This window comes from Diaphorina citri, unplaced genomic scaffold (assembly GCF_000475195.1).
Source record: "Diaphorina citri unplaced genomic scaffold, Diaci psyllid genome assembly version 1.1 scaffold485, whole genome shotgun sequence".
Lineage (NCBI taxonomy): Eukaryota > Metazoa > Arthropoda > Insecta > Hemiptera > Psyllidae > Diaphorina > Diaphorina citri.
The window spans coordinates 122,308-142,899 of record NW_007377920.1 but is presented as its reverse complement, the minus strand read 5'-3'; the positions used below and the strand labels follow the sequence as shown (position 1 = coordinate 142,899).

The window sequence follows — 20,592 nt, the reverse complement described above, 5'->3', positions numbered from 1 at the left end:
CAGACGCATGTAATGTTGGAGACATGATAACATGATCTAAAACTATCTGGAGAGGCTCTTTTAAATGACACATTTTTGTCTCTTTTAAATGACACATTCCAGAAGACCAAAAGTTGTCCGTATTTCCTTTTGTGGGGATAATTTTCAAGCTGTCTGCGCAAGTTACACATAATTAACACGTAAATACAGGTTGTAAACAAATTTGTAAACCTATGTAATAAGCTCACTATCCTTCATTTGTTCAATATCATACATTTATATCAACTGGTAAGTGACAAGTTAGCTAATTAGATATTATACCTCTTACCTACCTTGTTTCTTATCTTAAAATCTACTCGGTGCAACTATTAATAATATAATTATCCACTTGATCAATAAAATTAATAAACCTACAATTACTATACGGAGATGTAAAGATAGCCTTGTTGGAATCGATTTCATATGAATAATTATCCACTTGATCAATAAAATTAATAAACCTACAATTACTATACGGAGATGTAAAGATAGCCTTGTTGGAATCGATTTCATATAATTTATATCACTGGGCAAAGTCCTTGATCAGCGTGTCCTAGTCCTAATGATATGTTGCTATCAGTAACCAAGTCCACACTTGATCTGAATGATAGCAGACTGCACCGTGTACAATTGTACCTTTGAGGACCGAAATCAGGAATATTGTAAGGAATTTGGAAATTGGTCAACAATCCAACACATGCTTTGTGGATTTTTAAGAGACCCTTTTGAACTTTTAAAGGGACAAACACTTATCGGTTTTTGTTTATTAAAAGTCTTTAGCTCTTTGGGTTGCTTGATCTCCATTCTATAGATTTTGTTCAGCATTTACTGATCGACATTCATTTGCTGATCCACTAATGTGAACAAGTCTACATTTTAGGCTGATTCAAAGGCATGCCTATTGCCTAGATTAAATTCAGTTAGATTGATGACTGATGAGTTGATGACATGCTCATGGCTGATAAATAATTATTGAATTCGGACCTGGCCTCATTTTTAATGATATGTATATTGGATATGTAATTTTGCACTTCTATTCCTGTTCGAATTAAACGTCTACGTAAGCGACATGCGTGTTGAATTACAATTCAATGATTTGTCTAAAACGATGGGTTGAATTTTTGAATCAATTATTCGACACATCTATTTGACTCAAGTGAGTCTTGCTATCAATTCAGTAAACACAGTGTGCTTTGCACTTCTATTCCTGTTCGAATTAAACGTCTACGTAAGCGACATGCGTGTTGAATTACAATTCAATGATTTGTCTAAAACAATGGTTTGAATATTTGAATCAATTATTCGACACATCTATTTGACTCAAGTGAGTCTTGCTATCAATTCAGTAAACACAGTGTGGATTGGACTTAAAACATTTATTCTGGACACACAACCGAATATGCTAGAAAGGACAAATTTAGAATTTGAAACACTCCAAAAATAGCGTAAACCCATTTGAATCTGGTGTAAATTAGTTTGCATAATTTAAACAGCACAGAAATATTATTGTAATTACATTTATTTAGGTTAGTTATGTTCAGAGTTATTGTTATATTGTTGTTTGATATTGATTCAATTTATTGAAATATACAGGATGTTCGAATAAAATGGGGTTTCAAAAGTTTTGCAAACAACTACTTGTTTCTTACTTACAACAATAATTTCATTTCACCAAAAAACTGGAGGCTTAAAAGAATATTTAAAAACAATCAGGAGTGAGCACCTCAGTAGTTTAAAATAATTATGACACAGCTCATGATTTGGTGCGTTTATGAGACATGGAAAAAATTAAGGGAGAAAAAACAGATTAAGAATAGATTTCAATAGATAAACTATCCCAAACCTAGGGTCTTCATCCAGAAGTTCTTTATTGGTAGGTAACCAATGAAGAAAAGCTTAGATTATTACTTTCTAGTTATATATTTCTCTGAAGTTTCTACTTATGCTTACAATACATTCCGTACTCATTGTGGCCGCAGGTATTTCCCAATGACCAAGTGTAAGCTATATCAACTACTGTTAGCTACATCAAATGTAAGCTACACTGGGTGAGTATTTATCTTGACTATGAATGGACAAATATTCTAATATGGAGGCTAGATATTCTCTCAACATGGTATTTTATTAATTACAACCTGGTTATTGTACATTGGAGTCCAATTAAGTAGCACATATTTATCACCAGGAAAGGAACTCGCTGCGATTCTGACAGTTATAGCACAGAAAGGTGCTGCGGAGAAGAATTATTGTTCGAACCTACCACAGTCACTGTGATAGCATGATCCATGGTAGCTGGAAATGATTGTATCTTCGATGAAGTTTTCATTGAATGTTGTCTCACGCGTGAACAACATTGAATTAAAACGGAATCCTAGTGGACTTCTTCTCTGAAACTGAAGATTTTCTGACTATTTTTGCCATAGACAAATTTAGTCGAACTGACAATGCTGGACAGTTGATGAAATTGTATACGTTAGGTAATAGGTACCCAAAGACCCAAATACTTTGAGGTTTAAAGAGACCATTTAGACCGGGAGGATATTGGAATGGTAAAGTTGAGCCCAGCCATTCTCGCATCAGGTAAACCCACTTCCTGATTGTCACCTTTAGCGCTCTCTGTAAGCTGGAAAAGAACAATGCGACAATTTTCCAAGATTTATTCCATGCCCGCATTTTAAATCGCATCTCTAAACTTCTCCTAAAGTTGCGTACTACAGGATTTATTACCCCATGAGTTTTCCGTACAAAACTGTTGTCTCTGGGAGCGTGTACTGTTGTTTCAGACTTTTGGTGCAATATTGATGGTACTTGTTAACTTCGGGGTAAGTTCTGTTTAAAATTCATTTGACAATTTCGAGAACTTTGTGATTTGTTTTATTGTTCAACTTGAGTGGAGTGTCCCAGAGGAATTTGCATGAGCTTCATCAGCAGTGCAGCAGCATTTGAGAATGATTTTGAAACACAATGCACTCCTACTGCTCTTTTAAATGACACATTCCAGAAGACCAAAAGTTGTCCGTATTTCCTTTTGTGGGGATAATTTTCAAGCTGTCTGCGCAAGTTACACATAATTAACACGTAAATACAGGTTGTAAACAAATTTGTAAACCTATGTAATAAGCTCACTATCCTTCATTTGTTCAATATCATACATTTATATCAACTGGTAAGTGACAAGTTAGCTAATTAGATATTATACCTCTTACCTACCTTGTTTCTTATCTTAAAATCTACTCGGTGCAACTATTAATAATATAATTATCCACTTGATCAATAAAATTAATAAACCTACAATTACTATACGGAGATGTAAAGATAGCCTTGTTGGAATCGATTTCATATGATCCTTGATCAGCGTGTCCTAGTCCTAATGATATGTTGCTATCAGTAACCAAGTCCACACTTGATCTGAATGATAGCAGACTGCACCGTGTACAATTGTACCTTTGAGGACCGAAATCAGGAATATTGTAAGGAATTTGGAAATTGGTCAACAATCCAACACATGCTTTGTGGATTTTTAAGAGACCCTTTTGAACTTTTAAAGGGACAAACACTTATCGGTTTTTGTTTATTAAAAGTCTTTAGCTCTTTGGGTTGCTTGATCTCCATTCTATAGATTTTGTTCAGCATTTACTGATCGACATTCATTTGCTGATCCACTAATGTGAACAAGTCTACATTTTAGGCTGATTCAAAGGCATGCCTATTGCCTAGATTAAATTCAGTTAGATTGATGACTGATGAGTTGATGACATGCTCATGGCTGATAAATAATTATTGAATTCGGACCTGGCCTCATTTTTAATGATATGTATATTGGATATGTAATTTTGCACTTCTATTCCTGTTCGAATTAAACGTCTACGTAAGCGACATGCGTGTTGAATTACAATTCAATGATTTGTCTAAAACGATGGGTTGAATTTTTGAATCAATTATTCGACACATCTATTTGACTCAAGTGAGTCTTGCTATCAATTCAGTAAACACAGTGTGGTTATTGTTGGCCAATTATGTATCTATTATAAGCGATCCGCAAACATGTCAGTCTTTGTCAAGTCTGGGATTTCCTCAAATTGGTGAAGAATGAGTGAGTTCGAATGAAAACTCACTGTTTTATTAAAATAAATGGAATTTTATTATTGTTTGTTACTCCTATAAAATCCATTCTATTCGTTTACATACATAAAATCCCTACTTGAGTCCATTGCAAGCACATTGCTGGTTGTATTTAGATATACGGATAGAGGCAGGTATGGGACTTGACAGCTTCCATTCTCATTACCATACCAGGAACATTCTCATAAAGTCCTCAATATTCTCAACACAGGCAAAACATACCAACGATTCATTGTACACAGGTCTACAATTAATTACCTTTTACAATACACTGTAGCTTACAATACATTCCGTACTCATTGTGGCCGCAGGTATTTCCCAATGACCAAGTGTAAGCTATATCAACTACTGTTAGCTACATCAACTGTAAGCTACACTGGGTGAGTATTTATCTTGACTATGAATGGACAAATATTCTAATATGGAGGCTAGATACGAGTATTCTCTCAACATGGTATTTTATTAATTACAACCTGGTTATTGTACATTGGAGTCCAATTAAGTAGCACATATTTATCACCAGGAAAGGAACTCGCTGCGATTCTGACAGTTGTAGCACAGAAAGGTGCTGCGGAGAAGAATTATTGTTCGAACCTACCACAGTCACTGTGATAGCATGATCCATGGTAGCTGGAAATGATTGTATCTTCGATGAAGTTTTCATTGAATGTTGTCTCACGCGTGAACAACATTGAATTAAAACGGAATCCTAGTTGACTTCTTCTCTGAAACTGAAGATTTTCTGACTATTTTTGCCATAGACAAATTTAGTCAAACTGACAATGCTGGACAGTTGATGAAATTGTATACGTTAGGTAATAGGTAGCCAAAGACCCAAATACTTTGAGGTTTAAAGAGACCATGTAGACCGGGAGGATATTGGAATGGTAAAGTTGAGCCCAGCCATTCTCGCATCAGGTAAACATAAGCGATCCGCAAACATGTCAGTCTTTGTCAAGTCTGGGATTTCCTCAAATTGGTGAAGAATGAGTGAGTTCGAATGAAAACTCACTTTTCATTAAAATAAATGGAATTTTATTATTGTTTGTTACTCCTATAAAATCTATTCTATTCGTTTACATACATAAAATCCCTACTTGAGTCCATTGCAAGCACATTGCTGGTTGAAATTCAGATCATCTCTGTAATTCTGGCTATAATTCTTTATTCTTCACCTGACTTGGATTTTTCCTGATAGAATGTTGAAGTTCACTATACATAGTTCATCTAGTTGCAGACCATCTCATAGGTCTTTATCTTTATTGGCTGTGAGATAGTAGGCAACACGTTGCATTGCATGAATTATGTTAAATAGGTATCTCCTTCACACATGAAAAGTTCTTTCAGTTTCCTCTCTACCAATCTACTTTCTGCTCTCCCAAAATTTCTCTCTCCCAAAATTTACTTAATTCTCTTCTTTTCCTGGTAAACAGGAGGGCGTGGGTTCAATCCCAGCTGAGGTATGGAATTTTATCCTCAATATAATTTGAGAATTTGACCACAATAATAGTAGTAGCCTACTGCTGGAGTAAAGGGACTTTTCAGTCCTATGCGAGCAGTATAAATAAGCACTATTATTACAATATTAGCATACACAGATCTTATATCTCCACAGCAGTTTAACACTTCATAATTTGTATACCAAGTGATACTCTGAATGGTAGAATATTAATTTTGAGATGTCCACTCACTTGGAAGTAATACCTGTTCAAATTTCACCTTTTTATTTTCGTTAGTTCTGCCTTCTTTTTTCTAGTTCAGTGGTGTTAGGAAGTTCTTTATATTTGACAAATCACCTTTGTGTTTGGTAAGGTTTAATTTCAAGCCACACTGAGAGTTGGAAGTATTTTTTTAACATTGGGTTTCATCCCTCCTTGAATGTAATTTTCGCCAGATCCCTTCCCTTTGTTACCCCCTACCCGGGCTGTGAAAAATTCAAGTGTCAAAATAGAAACTTGAAAGTTAATAGTGCGCAAAGTCCGAATTGATTTCGGAGTTTTACAGTAGGATTATTTGAGTTTATAATTTTTTGTCAAAATTTTGAAGGAATACCTAGGTATATGGAAATCCCCCGGAAAATAGTTACGTTCTAGGATCCTCAGCAGAATTTCCAGCGGTTTGTAGGAAATGCCCTTCAAAGTCGGAAAATCGAACTTTGTTTATGACATATTAAACTAAAAAAAAAAAATCGTCCCCTCTTTTCAAACATCTGCCGCCAGAGGGGAGAGGGGGGCAGCTCCTCTTAGCTCCCCCTCTTTTTAATACACCATTGATAATTTTATTAGAAGAGATTAAATACACAAGACTCTGTCTTTATCCTCCCCACTCTGCTTTAATGGTATAAAAAGCACTGGTAGAATTGATATTATATTTGAGTACTAGGGGACAGAATTTGTGGCTCTTGTCACTCAGATTGGAAGAAAATTAGCTGCAAGTTGAGACCGTGATAGAAGTGAGTTGACCAGAAAAGGAAATCTGGAAGATACATAGATGCCAAAAGTGAATTCGAAAATATGTACCTACATATAATAACGTTTTTGTTTGAATATGGATCTAAATACATAGATCAATAAACTACAACGTCTACAACTTACTTTGTAAATCTGCTAGGAACTCCACTAAATCTACAGAAAAATAAATCCTTGAGCCGCCCCATTTATGTCAAACATTACACGAAATAGTTCTTCTGCTATATTGTCATTACTGTTGCCAGGATCCAAGATGATGTTGGCAAAAAGCTACAGGATTTGTAGGACGTGATTTGTTCTCAAGGGTTTTTTGATAACTTGTTTGGACAACAGATAATATTGTTTAGTAGGTCTGTTAGGTTTGAGCTTTGAAAATTCAAGATGAGTTCTTTTAAATGTTTGGTATTTACGTTCATCTTGAATTTTTATAAGTATAGATAGGTAGTAATTGACAGTTCTTTGTATGAGGTACATCAATTGAGCACATTGATTGATAATGGTACTAATGGTCATTAAAGAGACTATTATACCTGCATGATCTGAAGAGCCATTCGAATAGTTCTAATATGAAACTAGTTACGTGTAATCTCTCAATAGACATCAATTTTTACTGGGTGTTGAGGACATTTCGGCTTACAGGGGAAATTTCTGAAGTTTGAAATTCTTCCGGATGTCTTTGGTCCCCTATTTGTAACCAAACAAGCTTTCAAAATCACGTTTGCAATCTCTTTTATTTGTGTATTTGTGTTTCTGAAATCATTGGTGAGCTTAGTTTGAAATTGTTTAAAGAAAAATCAATGTGCTTACCTGCATATTTAGACATAGGTACATAGTCACTTGATGGTATGTATGGTTCAATAAGATTAAATTCTTTCCGTGTGTATTCAATGTGGTTTTATCGGACAAAGTTATCTGTTTTTTTCAATACATCCAGGTAACCCTCAGTTTAGCGCTACTGCAATAAGAACGTTTTCAAAAACAATTTTGATTATTTTCGGGAGCAAGTATATTTTTAGCAACTTTCGAGCTTGCAAAGCTAAAGAAGGTTTAAGATAAGACTTTGGAACTTGTGTTCTTACAGATAAACTTTTATAAATGTATTTTGTGTTTTATGAAAAACATGTATTTACAATATACATTCTTACACATGTATACAATTGTACAATCTACATGCACAGAGCAATACATGTTAGTTTCGATGTAGTCTGTTTTACTCCAGAGCAAACTTTTAATCTTTTTTACTTCAGTTTTTGTTTCTTTAAAGTTTGTACTTGAAGCGTTATCCCAGGGAGTATTCGGTTTTTTCCCAACAACATGATAGTGCATGTGTTAAATTTTATTAACTTACATGTAGTTCTGAGTAACCTATTTACTGTTCGATTCAAGACAATTTGCTGGCTGACAATACAGTCCTGCTTTTCCTATTCGAACCACATAGGAATAGTGCAAAGAAAGAAGCGAAAATATGCTCCATCTACCAAAAGGGGGGTAAAGTTTCACCACTCAAAGAGAAAAGCTTCATTCCAAATATTATTTCATTGGCAATTTTATGTGTTAAATTTTATTAACTTACATGTAGTTCTGAGTAACCTATTTACTGTTCGATTCAAGACAATTTGCTGGCTGACAATACAGTCTTGCGTTTCCTATTCGAACCACATATGAATAGTGCAAAGAAAGAAGCGAAAATATGGTCCATCTACCAAAAGGGGGGTAAAGTTTCACCACTCAAAGAGAAAAGCTTCATCCCAAATATTATTTCATTGGCAATTTCATGACAATGATAGAACCAGAGAATTAGGCTAAAGAATTTTGTAGCAGAAGAGGAAGATGAAATACGATGAATGAGAAGTGAGCACATTGATTGATAATGGTACTAATGGTCATTAAAGAGACTATTATACCTGCATGATCTGAAGAGCCATTCGAATAGTTCTAATGTGAAACTAGTTACGTGTAATCTCTCAATAGACATCAATTTTTACTGGGTGTTGAGAACATTTCGGCTTACAGGGGAAATTTCTGAAGTTTGAAATTCTTCCGGATGTCTTTGGTCCCCTATTTGTAACCAAACAAGCTTTCAAAATCACGTTTGCAATCGCTTTTATTTGTGTTTCTGAAATCATTGGTGAACTTAGTTTGAAATTGTTTAAAGAAAAATCAATGTGCTTACCTGCAGATTTAGACATACATAGAAGAAGAGATGTTGAAAATACCGGAGGTAAATCTTATATTGGGATACAAAATTACAATTGTCAGTCATTTCTCCAGGATTTCACAGGTTTCACCCTGTAGGATCTACAGTGGACGCCTGGCTACTTCCTGTGCCAATGTATGGAGATAAAACGTGGCTTCAGCAAAATCTCCAAGCAGAGTCCTCTCTACCTGTAGACTGGAAGCTTATCAAGATATGCCACACACACTACCACTGTCAACAAAACCAACGACCAGGTCGTCAGGAAAGATGTTTATCATAAAATGAGACCTCAGCTGGATTCTTTATTGCACCTCTAGGTTCTAGGTATTTACTGGTAGGGGTTCTCTCATTCATTCTTTCATATCTAGTTCTGATAGTAATAGGTTTAGTTCTGGGTGCTAAAGCAAATGACCTGAACCTATAAACAAACATTGTTAACAACCAATTAATTAAGCATGTTCCATGGACTCATTTTAGGTTAGGTTAAAAGTTTCAAGGTATACTCTAATCTGCTCAATAGTTGTGAGGATATTACAGACAAGTTAGTCGAATCCTTTCGATTCTTTTCGCGAATTAAACATGATTCATATTGTTAAGAATTGACAGATCACTTCCAACTTCAGTTTTGTTCTTATGATTGCAGAATGATTCAACCTAACCTGCTTTTATAATTATGTGCGTGATTGTTAATTTGATTATCTCTTTATTAAATTTATGCAACACACACAACGATATGTCAATGAATTATTTCAGGTTGTATTACACGGAAAACAATGATTCAATATCGACAATGAGGCCAACAAGGATATTTAGCTTCTTGATTATGATAATTAAATCTTGAAACTTGCTTTATTTTTATTGAACATCAACATATGAACACACACATTGTCAAATGAAATTCAGATCATCTCTGTAATTCTGGCTATAATTCTTTATTCTTCACCTGACTTGGATTTTTCCTGATAGAATGTTGAAGTTCACTACATAGTTCATCTAGTTGCAGACCATCTCATAGGTCTTTATCTTTATTGGCTGTGAGATAGTAGGCAACACGTTACATTGCATGAATTATGTTAAATAGGTATCTCCTTCACACATGACTACAATATTAGCATACACAGATCTTATATCTCCACAGCAGTTTAACACTTCATAATTTGTATACCAAGTGATACTCTGAATGGTAGAATATTAATTTTGAGATATCCACTCACTTGGAAGTAATACCTGTTCAAATTTCACCTTTTTTATTTTCGTTAGTTCTGCCTTCTTTTTTCTAGTTCAGTGGTGTTAGGAAGTTCTTTATATTAATATATTTGACAAATCACCATTGTGTTTGGCAAGGTTTAATTTCAAGCCACACTGAGAGTTGGAAGTATTTTTTTGTTATTGTTATTCTAATTTCTGTTGGCTTCTTGACAAGTTTATGTCAAAAACGTATGATACCTATTTAGATTTGCAGAATTTTTTTGTTATTGTTATTCTAATTTCTGTTGGCTTCTTGACAAGTTTATGTCAAAAACGTATGATACCTATTTAGATTTGCAGAAATCGTACAATTTTTTCATTGTTATTTTAAATGGTTATAATTGTTTGCTTTGTTAGGGTTCCAAAGAAATTGAAATTGAAGTGTTGATTTTTAGTAATTTTGTCGTGAATTCATAATTTTATGTTTCATGTGACGACATTATACATCAAAAAGGTTTTTGAAATTCATCACACAAATCATCGTCCCAAAAAAACATTTGCTAGGTTTCAATGCAAAACGCACCAATTTGGTTCACTTTGAAGAATTTGTGTAACATTCTAACTGAGAGGGAACCAATTTCAACATGATTTGGATCAAAATTGACTATAAAATTTGGAATGTCGCTAAACATCAGAAATGAAAAGGAAATAAATTGGACAGAGAAACATGTACCTACTAACCTAGAATTTCTTACCTACTCTTCATCTCTAAAGCCTTTTGTACAGTGTATTAACTTGTCTTCCCCGTTCTGCTTCTCATTTTTTCAGTCAACAGTGGCGCCTTCATCCAGCCCCACCAGTTCCTCTCCTCCCCCCTCTTCCACCCGAGCCAGTAACACCTCCACTACGGCGGTCACCTCCACTCCCGCCGCCCCGCGGTCTACCAGCCCGGGGTCGCGGTGTTGCGACACAGGTCGGCCGATCTTCACAGATCCGATCTCCGGCCAGACGATATGTTCCTGTCAGTACGATCTTCTCAACTACCAAAGACTGGCGGCCGGTGGCGGGCCCGGCCTGCCGCTGAGTATGTACAGTGCACCGTACCCGGAGGGCATGGCCGCCTACTTCCCGGCCTTAGGCGCCGACCAAGCCCCGTTCTACAGTTCAGCGGTAAGTCACACCAGATTTTTCTCCTTCATTTTCAGGAAATTTGAAATGAAGGCCATTGAAGCAATACTTTATGAAGTATAGGCATACTTACCAAACATTCGACCAAGCCCCGTTCTACAGTTCAGCGGTAAGTCACACCAGATTTTTCTCCTTCATTTTCAGGAAATTTGAAATGAAGGCCATTGAAAAAAATACTTTATGAAGTATAGGCATACTTACCAAACATCTTTACCGTGTACGAGACAGGCTATATTTCCACCTGCAGTCACAAGGATATTATCCCAGGCAATACTTACTATTAGTTACATGACAGTTCTCCCGATCCGATCAACCAGACAAGATAGAATCCAATAAATTTCTCGTAAATCAAACTTTCCCTTATCCTCGGGAAACAATGAATTCATCGCGATAATTTCGTCCGGCCAAAGCTTTAATTTTGCCAACGAGCGACCAAACCGAGTTGACGTGATGTCAAAACAAGATCTTAATCTAGATAAACATGTCCATCAATCCCCAATGATGTCACTAATGTTCTCAAGCCCTACTACATCGTACACCAAGGCAAGGTAGAAAAACTACATCCAATTCTAGCAAAAAAACTCTAGATAAACATGTCCATCAATCCCCAATGATGTCACTAATGTTCTCAAGCCCTACTACATCGTACACCAAGGCAAGGTAGAAAAACAACATCCAATTCTAGCAAAAAAAATAATATGATAATACTCTCAGGAAACAATATCTACCTGGTCTACATGGAAAAAATCGATAGTAAGTTATCAATCATAATTGTTTGCAAAAAACAGCACTGAAAAAATCTGATATATCAGAGTCAGGTATGTCATTGATTTTGGTTCGATAAAATAAAGAACTGTAGGATCAATCTCTACAAGTTCTACATTGTGTTAGAAAGATATTGGTACAACTCAGAGAGGAGCCAGTTTTAAGGGTTTTGTCGCATTTCGGGTTTTGGTGGTTATCAGGAAAATATTAAGTTCAGATGACCTTTTCTTGTTCCTACTAAAATAAAACATTTATCAGAGATACCAAGTAAAACTTGCAAGTAGGTAGATATTGTTTTAAGTGATTTGGACCAAAGTTAAAACTCCTCATTTAATCGAAAAATTTCCTACTTCACGAAGAAAGGTTCTGTTCTAACTTCTGAACTTCATTATTTAGAATTTTTCGTACAAAGCTCAGCCTAAGTGAAATCTGCAAACGCAAAGCGGCTGTTTTACAAACTCCAAATAATAAAAAATAACAACTAGAGGTAGAACTAGAACTAAAACCAGCAGCACCAGACCAGATTTTCAAACACCCTACTCGTCTGAACCAATCTTCCAATCCAATAACTTATGATGAATGTATCTAACCGGGGGATCTCCATATTTCATTTTCTCCTCGGAGGGCTTTTTATTTCCATTATTTATATCCAACTTCTGAATACCCCGGTTGTTTTTTTTCGTTGCCAATCACAGAAAGTTGAAGTTGGTGACATTATTGGACAACCCTTCTTTCCTGTTTATGATTGATATGTCTGTAATTAAAATTAACCTGAATATAATATTAGAAATGAGATCTCAACACATGATGTCTTGTATTCGTTTTGAAGTCAGTCTAGAAGTCTAGTCTATTGTAAGATTTCATGAAGTAACCCTTTTTACAGACACTTTTGTGAAGTCCGAATTTGCTCCAGACAGAGAATTCCCCCTTTTGTTAAACCAGTTTACCTCAATAAATGCCTAGTAAAAGAAAGTAAAACATTAGACGCTATAATTACCTAAACATAGGACACGGCCTTCGCCGGATATCCTTTCAATGGGTAAGTTTCAATTCTTTTCGTATTTTCATTTGTATGTAAATTTTGGATTATGTTCAATAGTTCCTATCTGAATCATTTTGGTTCACAGGGAAAAGAAGAGCTTTTAACAAGATTATTGACACGGCCTTCGCCGGATATCCTTTCAATGGGTAAGTTTCAATTCTTTTCGTATTTTCATTTGTATGTAAATTTTGGATTATGTTCAGCAGTATCTGAATCATTTTGGATCACAGGGAAAAGAAGAGCTTTTAACAAGATTATGAAATAATAAGAGAGATGAGAATGAGAAGGATTTGAGTTTGAGTGAGTGGTGGCAGGGTGTAATAAGAGCTGTGAAGGCTTAACTTCAATCACCCCCAATTTTTTTGCTCCTTATTTAAACTCCTATTAAACTTGATTTTTCCAAAATACTCTCAATTGAAAACTTTTGGCAAAATGAAAAATTCAACAAGGGTGAGGGGAAACTCCTATTAAACTTGATTTTTCCAAAATACTCTCAATTGAAAACTTTTGGCAAAATGAAAAATTCAACAAGGGTGAGGGGAACTTTATCTTTAATGAAAATTCAATTCAGCTTTTCACAAACATTTTATTAGTTTAGACTCTCTTGCCTTTGGATTTAATTAGGCTTTGACCACCATCTATGTTTTTCTTATTGTCTAAGTTTGCATTGCTCGTTATTTATTTTGTCATTGCCATTATTTAACACCTACTTTACTTCCAAGTTAATTGCTTTACACTCGAGATAAACTATAGAAATAGATTTCTACTAACATCGATCACGCAAGGGTACATTTTATTTTGTGCCGACTCCTTCGTATCTTTTGCTGATAAAAGGGGTATTTTAATTGTTTGTGTTGAAGTAGATAATGGGAAAATTGGGAACCCAGTTACAAGTTGCTTTACACTCGAGATAAACTATAGAAATAGATTTCTACTAACATCGATCACGCAAGGGTACATTTTATTTTGTGCCGACTCCTTCATATCTTTTGCTGATAAAAGGGGTATTTTGATTGGTTGTGTTGAAGTAGATAATGGGAAAATTTGGAACCCAGTTACAATATTCATAGGTGGATTTATAGGTATCTACCTGATTTGAAGCACTATAACATTATTCAAGTCCTCATTTTTCAGTCGTATTAAATTATACGAATTTATAATTATTACTACCAATACGAGAGTAGGCATGTTCATATTTGGATTCCTCGGTACAAAGTCCACATTTGTATCTTGTCACTAATACTCAAGTACTTGTGTTGCTAACAGTAAGTAGCTATAAACAAACATTGTTAACAACCAATTAATTAAGCATGTTCCATGGACTCATTTTAGGTTAGGTTAAAAGTTTCAAGGTATACTCTGATCTGCTCAATAGTTGTGAGGATATTACAGACAAGTTAGTCGAATCCTTTCGATTCTTTTCGCGAATCAAACATGATTCATATTGTTAAGAATTGACAGATCACTTCCAACTTCAGTTTTGTTCTTATGATTGCAGAATGATTCAACCTAACCTGCTTTTATAAGTATGTGCGTGATTGTTAATTTGATTATCTCTTTATTAAATTTATGCAACACACACAACGATAAATGAATTATTTCAGGTTGTATTACACGGAAAACAATGATTCAATATCGACAATGAGGCCAACAACGATATTTAGCTTCTTGATTATGATAATTAAATCTTGAAACTTGCTTTATTTTTTATTGAACATCAACATATGAACACACATCTCCTGGTTGATTTAGTACACAATGTTTTTGTTAAGTAGATATCCAGATATTTTATCATTGTATAGGTAGATAATATATCCAATGTTGACAGAACTTATTTTACGATTATGGATTTTTAATAACGCTGCCTGCGAGCTATCTCATAATTTTATCATGTAAGGCTGTAAGTATTACTGGTATTGCACAAGTTGATATTGTGGCACTGTGAACAATGTCATTGTATTCTATATTTGGTATTAAATTATACGAATTTATAATTATTACTACCAATACGAGAGTAGGCATGTTCATATTTGGATTCCTCGGTACAAAGTCCACATTAAATTTGTATCTTGTCACTAATACTCAAGTACTTGTGTTGCTAACAGTAAGTACACTCTTTTTACCTTAATAGGTACAAAATTAATAAGTAGGTAGTGGATGTGCCAAATTGCTCGACGGGCAATTGCTAGACATGGACACTAAATGTCTGTAGTAGGCAAGTACCTTTTGGAACTTGGTTGTATTCATTGACTAACAACAATAAATAACTACATATTAGGTACAATTGCACATAGGTACAATAAATTTCAATATGTATCTATGTACTAGGTACACTCTTTTTACCTTAATAGGTACAAAATTAATAAGTAGGTAGTGGATGTGCCAAATTGCTCGACGGGCAATTGCTAGACATAGACACTAAATGTCTGTAGTAGGCAAGTACCTTTTGGAACTTGGTTGTATTCATTGACTAACAACAATAAATAGCTACATATTAGGTACAATTGCACATAGGTACAATAAATTTCAATATGTATCTACATATATGTATCTGGCACTGAAGTTAACGACCTTATCACACTCTTAATTAAATTCATACAATGTTCTTCTACTTTATAATATTATTAATAAGGCTGAGGAGCCCTGTCAAAATTATGTTCCACACAAAGGAATATTCAGATCTACATTGTAGTGAAAAAATAAATTCTAAAGATGTTAAAAGACATAATGAATATTATATTAGAAGACTTAAATTTGAAGAAGTAAGGTCCAAAACGTACCAAGGTGTCAAACAACTTGAACATCTTGATAGCGCTCTTTAGTCAATCAAATGTTATTAATGAACTTAGTATTGTTGAGGCACATGAACATATGAATGCAAAATCTTTTCTATTGAGAATAGATCAGCATCAAATGGTTGTAGAATGAGTTTGCAAGAATTAAAGAGGTAATTGTGTAAGTATAGTAGTTTTATTATTCAGATCTACATTGTAGTGAAAAAATAAATTCTAAAGATGTTAAAAGACATAATGAATATTATATTAGAAGACTTAAATTTGAAGATGTAAGGTCCAAAACGTACCAAGGTGTCAAACAACTTGAACATCTTGATAGCGCTCTTTAGTCAATCAAATGTTATTAATGAACTTAGTATTGTTGAGGCACATGAACATATGAATGCAAAATCTTTTCTATTGAGAATAGATCAGCATCAAATGGTTGTAGAATGAGTTTGCAAGAATTAAAGAGGTAATTGTGTAAGTATAGTAGTTTTATTAGGTATGTTAATCATGTTGAAGGCATAAGAAATGTATTAACAAAACTAATATTGTGGATATTCAAAAGAATTTTGACTCTAAAGCAGTTGCTCTAATATAAATGTGACTATCTTCAGTCCTAGAATGTTCCTATTGGAAGATTTTAGACTGCAAACGTGGTTCTAAGTTCCAATCTTTTCAAAGGAGAATTTTTTAAAAGTTTGTCGCTCCTGGGTTTGCTAGTAGAAACAAAGGGGCAATTTTTGAATGTTGCAAGTAGGTAATGTAGGATTCACAAGATTTGAGGAAGTAACATAATTTCCAGAACAATGTGAGTAAATAGAATGAACATTAGTACACAACTTTAATGCACAAAAAGTAAATTGTATTCCGACATTAAAAAAAAAGCAAAAAACAATTAAAAAAGAGAGCTTTGGAGTATAATTTTTTATTGTTTGAATTTTTATTATCATCACATTAAATTGTATTTCAGTTTGATTTTGCAGTATTCGTTAGTAATTAAAAAAATTAAAACACCAGTTTTATTTGAACAAATAAAAACAACATTAGGTGTACACTTACCTAGAACTAGAGCATTAATAGAGGTGAGTTTTGAAAACACTGAGAATAACTACCTGACTGCCTCCGAGGAAAATAATGTAAACATTACAAAACGCCAAATTACATACTTGTTAGGTCATATTAGACTGCAATTTTTGGCTATTTCCACAGTTCTGCTGAAATTCAAAATTACACATTGGATTATTGGTATTGTAACCACTGCTATATTCGACTATGGAGGCGGGATATATCCACATTATGTTGAACCCAATTTTATATCATTGGACATCTTGATCTTCAAATTTCTAAATATTTGTTTTATTGACCACCAAGTTTTACAATGAACCAAGTTGCTGATACTTGTAGGTCACACTTTATCTTCAGATGTTCACTTGCATAAAAATTCGCACCCAAACATTTTATTTCTGGTTTTTTAATGTTTGTGTACAAGGCAACGCATATGAAAAGAGTACAGAAGAATTAGAGATAAACACAAAAATGTACACAGAGAAACGAAACATAGTTTTATATGTTCCAAGTCATTAATAACGCTTTTTTATTTTGTTTGTAATGTAAATGTGCAATAAAAACAATTCATATAATGTACGAAAAGTATGATAATATTGTTTCTTCTACTTCATATTTAATTATGTTTGATGAATTAAAAATCCTACTTTTAAATGTTATGGATATAATAATTCAGCAGCCACTTTGATTGCCTAGATATTATGAAAAATAATACCTTGAAGGTTGTAAAAAACAGAGTAATTAAACACTAGTTTAACTACTTAATGACTTAATGGTAGATAATACAAGGCCCAGAACATTTGAAAGATTAGTGATGATAATATGAAAAGAATAGACCTATTTTAAAGTAGGTATGTTGTTTTTCTAAAACAGATAATACAGATCTGCTAAACTCACATATTTTTTGAAATAATGTCTGTTGATTTGAATGTTATGGATATAATAATTCAGCAGCCACTTTGATTGCCTAGATATTATGAAAAATAATACCTTGAAGGTTGTAAAAAACAGAGTAGGTAATTAAACACTAGTTTAACTACTTAATGACTTAATGGTAGATAATACAAGGCCCAGAACATTTGAAAGATTAGTGATGATATGTAATATGAAAAGAATAGACCTATTTTAAAGTAGGTATGTTGTTTTTCTAAAACAGATAATACCTACAGATCTGCTAAATTCACATATTTTTTTTAAATAATGTCTGTTAATTTGGACATTAGAGTTATTTTCATTTATTACCCATTTCTTTTACATTATTTTCGAAAAATTTGTCCAGGTCCAGGTGGAATGCAATTCCATTGTTTTTCGTGTATTTATTTCATCACATAATAAATTAGATAATTATTATTTTTTATGTTTAGTGCTTCTTAACCTTGCAAACCCGGAAGCCATTTATCATAGGCAGTGAAAATTTCATTTGGTACAATATAAAATAAATAATAAAAAAAATGTAGAGTTTGCTCAAGTACCTATACCTAATTGCTTATACTAAGTAGGTAGTAGGCATTTCAACAAGATTTTATTTGAAATCTTTATAGGATTATTTCAATTTTAGGTTTTCCTCTTTTTCATCATCAAAATAGAATTCTAGGAATAGAAAATCATTTTCAATATTAAACCAATTGTCTTTACCATAAAGTTTGGTAATGTTTCAAGAATATTATACACAGAATTCCAGAACAATGTGAGTAAATAGAATGAACATTAGTACACAACTTTAATGCACAAAAAGTAAATTGTATTCCGACATTGAAAATTTCATTTGGTCGAATATATAATAAATAATAATAAAAAAAATGTAGAGTTTGCTCAAGTACCTAGACCTATTTGCCTACTAAGTAGGTAGTAGGCATTTCAACAAGATTTTATTTGAAATCTTTATAGGATTATTTCAATTTTAGGTTTTCCTATTTTTCATCATCAAATTAGATTTCTAGGAATTGAAAATCATTTTCAATATTAAACCAATAGTCTTTACCATAAAGTTTGGTAATGTTTCAAGAATATTATACACAGATGACTTGAAAGATGAAGGGAAATGGACTTGTTTTATCAACTTGGCAGCAACCGTACCTGTGTCTAACATTAGTCTCCTGAATTCATGTAAATAATATTTCAAACATCAAAAAACCATGCTAAAATATACTTACACACATTGAAAAAAAAAAAGAGACCGTACCTGTGTCTAACATTAGTCTCCTGAATTCATGTAAATAATATTTCAAACATCAAAAAACCATGCTAAAATATACTTACACACGTTGAAAAAAAAGAGAAAAAAAAAAACAGTTACAGGGTCTCGAATTTCAAAATGGGCACAACATGTTTTTAATTTCTCGTCGAGGCGCCGATGTGGTAACTTTATACTTGGGTAAATATCTTGAAGAAGCCATGGGATATAGCCTCACGGAGAAAAACTGGATTTTGAGCGAAGAAAAGAGGGGAACTAGGACAGTTCGTGGTTGTTTAGCTCTTGTCTGATCCATGTGCGAGAAAAATGAGCCATTCAAAGTTTGAACTTTGCTGATAGCATGTATTCTGATTTAAATTCATAAATAACGTCTTTGTCTCATGTTGCAGGCCGGCCTTGAGCTGAAAGAAAATCTGGCCGCAGGGGCCGGAGCTTGGCCGTACCCTTCAGTCTATCATCCCTACGACACGGCCTGTAGTTACGTTACATTCTCAATCAGTGCCGGAGGATGAGCTTGGTGTCTTCTAGGTTCTAATCAATAGCTACTTGTGAAATTCATGGAGTACTATTCTCTCATCAGCTCTGCCAAATTTGAGGGTAAAAACGTCGAAAATTGAAAAAGGGCGATCAAGATTGTTGAGTGTCCACAATATTGAACGTCCTTGAAACAACGATATTTTATTGACTAACAATATTGGTAAGGTCCCGAATCATACTCCCACAACTGTAAGTTGGTCATTTGCAGTCGGAATTTAAGGAAAGGAAAACGGAATCTTTGGTTCTTGTCTCAGTATTGCCTGGTTTTTGTTTCGAGTGCATTTGGTGTCTCTACTAAAAATCATCCCGTTTTTCTTCCCTGCGCAGTTTTTTTGTCCCGAGTGCATTTGTCGTCTCCTCTGAAAACTATCCAGATTTTCTTCCCCTGTGCTACGCCCCTGATTTTATAAAACGGGACCTTTGGTTCTTCTTTCAGTATTATCTATAGTTTTTGTTTCGAGTGCATTTGCCTGGAAAACTAAGATGTCTTTGACTTCTTCATGCATTGGCATGCATTTCAGGCAAACAAATGGGAATTTGGCGTCTCCACTAAAAAATCACCCCGTTTTCCTGCGCTGCGCCCCTGATTTTTCTATTCTTTGTGTTGTACAAAGCACTCTCACATGTGTTACGGGTCGGGGGGCAAAAAGACTGGCAAGAGCTTTGCATTGTGCAAAAGCGGTGATGCTTCTAGATTTTCGAAATTTATGCTTGGTATCATTTTTCTCCGACGGGGAAATTCACAAAGAGCTTCAACTCCCACGATGATGGCATGGTAGTCAGCTGTAAGTGATACTAGTATGTTTCTGGACTTCAAAGTTGGACAATTACCTAGTTTTCATCTAAATTTGGCCATTGTGCAGTGTCCCATTTTGAGCCCTCTAGCCCATTGAAGTTAAGATTCATGACATAGAAGCATAAAAAAGTAAAAAACAGAAGGTTCAAACCATATTATTTATTACTAGAAATATTCCGTCAAAGTTTAATTCAGACGTGAATGCAAGCCAGCCTAGTTAGCTTAGTTGGTA

At 34.2% G+C, this 20,592-nt stretch overlaps 1 protein-coding gene across 1 annotated transcript in view; it reads left to right on the top strand.

The window, feature by feature from the left end:
• LOC103509300 (iroquois-class homeodomain protein IRX-6) overlaps window positions 1-20,592 on the top strand; it is a 60,740-nt gene that overhangs the window by 359 nt on the left and 39,789 nt on the right. Inside the window, exons 2-5 of the mRNA XM_017444136.2 lie at window positions 4,352-4,520; window positions 8,890-8,995; window positions 10,822-11,163; window positions 13,046-13,134. Coding sequence (XP_017299625.2) covers window positions 4,352-4,520; window positions 8,890-8,995; window positions 10,822-11,163; window positions 13,046-13,134 — 706 coding nt within the window. The remainder of the gene's footprint in view (window positions 1-4,351; window positions 4,521-8,889; window positions 8,996-10,821; window positions 11,164-13,045; window positions 13,135-20,592) is intronic.